Genomic DNA, 7,117 nt, shown 5'->3' with positions numbered 1-7,117 from the left:
TGTGACCTAAGAGTATGTCATAACATAAATCCACCTTTGTTCACATATTTGTTAAGTAGAATTTGTTCTGTTGAAATTCAAGCTAACTTATGTTTTGTTGATCGTTTTCCTAGTATAGGTTGCAATGAAAATTAAGTAATAACACACAACTGGCCACAGGTTATGAATGCATAAACATTGTTTTAAATGGAATACACCATTATAATTTATATTTCTGAATAAGAATATATAGTATTCTGATTAAATACAAAACAAAATATTCAATAAACAGGAATGCATAAGAAACATACATATAAAATATAACATTCTAAATACAACTGCTTGTAGGTAACAATTTCTATTGGTTTAAGTAGATATACATATATAAGGCACTTTAAATTTGGTTGTACTTTCATAAATCTCCCTTATCAACAGTATTTTACCAACTGCATGATCTAAACATTTGCCACACGATGCAAGATAGAACATAAAATCTTGTCTTCATGTAAATTCATCTTCTAAAAATATTTTTCTTTTTGTGATTCAGTTATCTGTTCTCCCCCGTGGTGCGCCGACAAATCAGCTTGAACGCCTAAAACAAAAGTAAAATTTTAAAAAATGAATCAACAGCAAATTCCACTGATTAAGAAAGTTACTTTAAATATATTAAGTGATCTATAAAATTACTCAAAATGTCTTTTATAAGAGACAAATCTACACAAAAACAGTTTAAAATTGTATACTATACGAAGGGTATCCAAATAAAAACCAGAGCTTGTGTAGTATGCATCTCTGCCACTAGGTGTGTATAGCACAACTCATTGACAGTTCAGTGTCACCTGGCTTGTTCTGTTCATCTACAATGATTGTGCTTGCTAGAGCTGTTTTGTTCTTATTTCATTTTTTATGATGGTAAGTTTAAGTGAACAACTGCACCTGTGAAATTTTGTTTTCTACTCAGTAAAAATGCTGCTGAAATTGTTTTAATGTTGAAAACAGCTTACCAAGATTATGCTATGGGAAAACACAAGTGTATCAGTGGTTTGTTCATTTTAAAAATGGAAACTTGTCGATTGATGATGAACCTCGTTCTGGACGCCCATCAACAGCCTGAATTGGCAAAGGCATTGAAAAATTCGAGAGCTTGTGCTCACGGCCCATTTTAGGAAGTAGAAAGAAGATAACGCAACAGTGTTTCTAAAAAACAATTTGTGGCAGACATGAGACTGGTTCTTCCACCAAGACAATGCACCTACACACACAGCCATCTCTGTTAGAGTTTTTGGCTAAAAATGGCATGGTTCCGCTGCCCCACCCACCTTACTCCCCTTACACAGCTCCATGCAACTTTTTCTTATTCCCAAACATAAAAAGGGGCATGAAAGGACACCAATTTGACAACATTGAAGAAGTCACAGAGAAAAACAATGGAGGATCTGTCAGCCATTTCTAAAGGTAACTACAAAAAATATTTCCAGCTGTGGAAGAACCTGGGGGGGGGGGGGGGGGGGGATGTATTAGTGGTAATGATGGAGAGTATTTTAAAAGGGTAATGTTGTTTTGTAAACAATTTGAAAATATGTAGCTTAAAATTACTTAATAGTTGACCTCTGCCACTTGCGGCTACAGTGTCGCCACATTGGCTGGCTGTTAGAGCTTGCTTATAGGTGACACACAAACATAGTACGTCACTTCACAAATGCTATTAATGTGTAACATGGAGCAATCTTGGAAGTGGCCACCACAAGGTACAATGGAAATCCAAGATGCGCTGTCAATAGCTGATTTTAAGTGTCAACTAAGTGAACTGTGGCAGATGACATGTTTTGTAGCTCTGAATTTAAACTCACATTCTAACCTAACCACAACCTCGTGATGTGCACTGTATCTGAGACATGGCAGTCAACAAGCACCAGCAGAACTAAAATCACAATCACTTTGTTCATGGCAATTAATGAGAAAACTCAAGACAGCAAAATTTCAGTTTCAGTACTAAAAAACAAACTGTAATTTCTCACTATCTTTCATTGGTTACCTGAAACTATTCTCCCACTGTCTACACGAACTGCTGCAAATAAAAAGGTCAAAACAATGTTGAAAATGATGGAGTGAAGTATTAGAAATTAAAAAAAAATACATTTAAAGGAGTTAACCGAGTAAAAATAATAATAATAAAGTCTTTTCATTAGATTTAGAAATAAAAAATAATAATAAAATAAAATAAAATTTGCTCATAAGTTTGAAATCTACAACCTTCTACACGCCAGGGTTTTGTGCTAACCACTACTCTATGACACTACAATACATAAAGTTGTTACATTTATGACTCTGATATTCCAAACGCAACAATGCATTGGTGCCTTCAAAAATTTAGCTTCATGTAATGCCACACGAAACTCTTCTAACAATCTTTGTGATTATGATAACAATATATGTGCCACTGAATCAATCTAGTGGGGAAGGATCCAGTAGTTTTTGGTTACTGCTGTGCACGAAACATATTTATATTGCTAGCATTGTGTGCACGCGCGTGTATGTGTGTGTGTGTGTGTGTGTGTGTGTGTGTGTGTGCGCGCGCGCGCGTGCTGTTTGGCAACAGCAAATGGTTTGGGATTGATGCTGAGCACCCTGATTGGTGGAAACTAGCACCAGGCATGAAATGTCAACTATCAAGTAATTTTAATCTGGCTGTAGTGTCTCAACTTGATGGTGGTGGTGGTTGTTGGGATGTTTAAGGGGGACTAAACAGCGAAGGTCATCAGTCCCCCATTCCAAAATCAGGCGAGCCGAAAATCTACGGAGCAGGTAAAAACCAAAGGGGGAGGAGACGTCCCCCCAGGCACTAAAAGAACACAAATGGAGCAACAAACATTACAGACAAGAACAGCAACAGACACAAGGACAAAAGACACAGAAAGGGAAAGGTGCAGGACCTCCCTAAATCGAACCATAAAATGGACTACCACGGATAAAATTTAAAACGTCATCAGCCATGGAGGCATCGTCGGATAAAACCAAAGCCAAAGTGCCCGGGAGATTAAAAGATTGCCGGAGTGTGCGCAGTCGAGGACACTCCAGGAAAATGTGGCCGACCGTCAGCCGGGACCCACACTGACACAGGGGGGGATCCCCCTGACGCAAGAGATGGCCATGCGTCAGGTACGTATGGCCGATGCGCAGCCGACACAGGACCACCGAGTCCCTGCGAGAAGCCTGCAGGGAGGAACGCCACACAGCGGTCGTCTCCTTGACAGCCCGCAGTTTATTCGGGGCTGTCATGCCACGCCACTCAGCAGCCCACATCCCAAGCACCTTACGGCGCAACACCAGCTGCTGGTCGCGAGCCGTAAGGCCGATCTCCAAAGCTGGGGCGTCTATCGCCCCTTTGGCCAGCCTGTCAACACGTTCGTTCCCCGGGATGCCAACGTGACCTGGCGTCCAAACAAAAACCACCGAACGACCAGAGTGGGTAATGGTGGAAACAGACTCCCGAATAGAGGACACCAGAGGAGAAGAGGGATAGCAGCGGTCGATGGCCTGGAGGCTGCTCAGGGAGTCACTGCAGATGACGACGGACGCACCTGAGCAGGAACGCATATGCTCAAGAGCGCGCAAGATGGCCACCAGCTCTGCAGTAAAAATACTGCAGCCAACCGGCAAGGAGCGTTGCTTAACATGGGCAGCGTGAGCAAAAGCGTAGGCAGTGCGACCATCAACCAGGGAACCATCAGTGTAGACAGGCTCACAGACCGGAAATGATTCGAGGAGCGCAAGAAAACGGCGACGGAGGGCCACAGGCGGAACCGAGTCCTTAGGTCCCTGTGCCAAATCCAGACGGACGGACGGCCGGGACAAACACCAGGGAGGCGTAGGTGTACGGACCCGGAAGGGAGGCAGAAGAGGGAATGACCCCAGTTCGGACAGCAGGGACTGGACACGGACAGCGACGGAAAGCCCAGACCTAGGTCGCTGTTCGGGCAGATGGAGGACCATGGCAGGGAAAAGCAGGCGACGATTGGGATGGCCTGGCGAGCAATGTACGTGGACAGCATAGTCGGCGAGCAGACGATGGCGGCGAATCTGCAGCGGGGGAACCCCGGCCTCCACCAGTAGACTATCCACGGGGCTGGTGCGAAAAGCGCCAGTTGCAAGCCGAACCCCACAGTGGTGTATGGGGTCTAACAACTTCAACACTGAGGGGGACGCAGACCCATAGGCCAGGCTCCCATAATCAAGCCGGGACTGCACAAGGGCCCTGTACAACCGCAGCAGCGTGCAGCGATCTGCACCCCAAGACGTGTGGCTAAGGCAGCGGAGGGCGTTGAGGTGCCGCCAGCATTTTTGCTTCAGCTGAGTAACATGAGGAACCCATGTGAGTCGGGCATCAAACACGAGTCCCAAGAAGCGGCAAGTGTCCACCACTTCAAGCAGGTGGCCGTCGAGGTAAAGTTCAGGATGAGGGTGGACCGTCCGACGCCTGCAGAAGTGCATAACTCGAGTCTTGGGTGCAGAGAACTGAAAACCGTGAGTCAGAGCCCATGATGCTGCCTTGCGAACGGCGACTTGCAGCCTGCGTTCGGCGACTCCCGTGGTCGTGGAGCTAAATGAGATGCAGAAGTCGTCGGCATACAAAGAAGGAGACACCGACGACCCCACTGCTGCAGCCAGACCATTAATGGCCACTAAAAATAAGGAGACGCTCAACACCGAGCCCTGCGGGACCCCATTTTCCTGTATGTAAGAGGAACTAGAGGTGGCACCGACTTGCACCCGGAAAGAGTGGCGCAATAAAAAGCTTTGAAGAAAAGCCGGGAGCCGACCACGAAGACCCCACTCATGCAATGTGGCGAGGATGTGATGCCTCCATGTGGTGTCATATGCCTTCCGCAGATCGAAAAACACAGCAACGAGATGCTGACGTCGGGCAAAGGCCGTACGGACAGCAGATTCCAGCCGCACCAAATTGTCCACTGCAGACCGGCCCCGACGGAAGCCACCCTGGGATGGAGCGAGGAGACCGCGCGACTCAAGGACCCAACACAAACGCCGCCCCACCATACGTTCGAGCAATTTGCACAAAACGTTGGTGAGGGTAATGGGACGATAGCTGTCCACCGCCAGTGGGTCCGCACCGGGCTTCAAGATGGGGACAATAACACCCTCTCGCCATTGCGACGGGAACACGCCTTCGCTCCAAATGCGATTAAATATCGCGAGAATGTGTCTCTGGCAGTCCCTGGAGAGATGCTTCAGCATCTGTGCGTGGATGCAGTCCGGTCCTGGTGCTGTATCAGGGCAATCGGCGAGGGCAGCGAGAAATTCCCTCTCGCTGAAAGGAGCATTGTAAGTTTCAGAACGACGCGTGTGGAACGATAATGGCGTCTGCTCGGCCCGCTCCTTGAGAGAGCGAAAGGCGGGGGGATAAGTTGCAGTCGCAGAGCTCGTAGCGAAGTGCGCAGCAAGGTGTTCAGCAATGGCGGCAGCGTCCGTGCACACAGCGCCGTCCAAAGAGATCCCAGGGACACCCGTAGGGGTCTGGTGTCCATAAATCCGCCGTATCCGGGACCACACGAGCGAGGGGGAAACACGGGAGCCCAAGGAGGAAACATACCGCTCCCAGCACTCCTGCTTACGCCGTGCAATAAGACGACGGGCGAAGGCACGGAGCCTCTTAAAGGCGATGAGGGTCTCCAGAGACGGGTGCCGCCTATGACGCTGGAGAGCCCGCCTACGGTCGCGAATAGCCTCAGCAATCTCCGCCAACCACCATGGGACAGCCTTCCTCCGTGGGAGGCCAGAAGAACGGGGGATGGAAGCCTTGGGCACTGAAATGATGGATGTGGTTAAAACACGAACCACCTCGTCAATGTCACCCTGTGGGGGAGACTCAATGGTTGCAGCGGAAGTAAAAGCTGGCCAGTCAGCCCTGTGGAGAGCCCAGCGGGGCAAGCGCCCAGAAGAATGACACTGGGGCAGTGACAAATAGATGGGAAAATGGTCACTACCACACAGGTCAGGGTGCACTCTCCAGTGGAGGGATGGGACAAGGCCAGGGCTGCAAATAGAGAGATCGATGGCCGAGAACGAGCCATGGGCCACACTGAAATGCGTGGGAGCACCGGTATTCAAGAGGCTAAGGTCGAGCTGAGCCAACACATACTCCACAGCCCGACCGCGAACATCGGAGACAGTCCCACCCCATAGAGGGTTGTGGGCATTGAAATCGCCCAGCAGCAAAAAAGGTGGCGGCAGTTCGGCTATCAGAGCAGCCAGGACATGCTGTGCGACAGCACCATCAGGTGGAAGGTAAATACTGCAGACGGTGATAGCCTGTGGCGTCCACACCCGAACAGCGACAGCCTCTAAAGCTGTTTGTAGAGGTACAAACTCGCTGTGAAGAGAGTTAAGGACATATATGCAGACGCCACCAGACACCCTTTCATAAGCTGCCCGGTTCTTAAAATAACCCCGATAGCCACGGAGGGCGGGGGTTCGCATTGCTGGAAACCAAGTTTCCTGCAGAGCAATGCAAAGGAAAGGATGACGGCTGATAAGTTGGCGGAGCTCAGCTAGATGGTGGGAGAAACCGCTGCAGTTCCACTGGAGGATGGTATTAGCCATGGATGGGAAAGGCGTGAAGGGACTGGGGAGGCAGATTACGCCTCCGGGGCCCCTGCTGCTACTGAGTCACCACCTGGACAACAGCCATCCATTGCATCCGAGGGACTGGCGAGATCCATGTCCTCAGCGGACGCCAGAATCTCCACCTCATCTTCGGATGCAGAGGGAGAAGGTTGCGGAGGGACAGGTGCCACCGCAATTTCAGGATGCTTGGGAGCCTTTTTCTTCGACTGCTTTGCGCGCTGTGCCTTAGGTGGGTCTGGCTGGGAGGGCCTCACTGGGTCAGTCTCAGGGACTGAAGACGACCGTGACGCCCTACGACCAGCGACTGGTGGTTGTTTGACAAACTTGCGGGCGTCCGCTTTGGCACTGGGCAAAGCCTGGGATGGGAGGGCCCCAAGGGACCCCTTCCGGGCGAGAGGAGCCGAAGAAGGCTCACGCTTCTCCGGCTGTGAAGGGGGAACAGATGTCCCCGGTGGTTGGGGTTGCTCCTGAAAGAGATGGAGCAGGAGCAACA

At 49.4% G+C, this 7,117-nt stretch overlaps 1 protein-coding gene across 2 annotated transcripts in view; it reads right to left on the bottom strand.

Moving 5' to 3' along the window:
• Positions 1 to 222: 222 nt before the first annotated feature.
• The window catches only part of LOC126101126 (zinc finger FYVE domain-containing protein 21-like), a 65,017-nt gene continuing 58,122 nt past the window's right edge, over positions 223 to 7,117 (bottom strand). The window contains exons 7-8 of one of the 2 annotated variants that reach the window (XM_049911812.1): positions 2,015 to 2,047; positions 223 to 571 (exon numbers count right to left, since the gene is read on the bottom strand). In XM_049911812.1, the coding sequence (XP_049767769.1) occupies positions 2,036 to 2,047 (12 nt within the window). In that variant the 3' untranslated portion in view covers positions 223 to 571; positions 2,015 to 2,035. The remainder of the gene's footprint in view (positions 572 to 2,014; positions 2,048 to 7,117) is intronic. The other variant, XM_049911811.1, reaches the window with a different exon arrangement.

This window comes from Schistocerca cancellata, chromosome 9, assembly GCF_023864275.1.
Source record: "Schistocerca cancellata isolate TAMUIC-IGC-003103 chromosome 9, iqSchCanc2.1, whole genome shotgun sequence".
Taxonomy (NCBI): Eukaryota; Metazoa; Arthropoda; class Insecta; order Orthoptera; family Acrididae; genus Schistocerca; species Schistocerca cancellata.
Note: the sequence above shows the minus strand (reverse complement) of the source record. Positions and strands in the feature narration are given on the sequence as shown.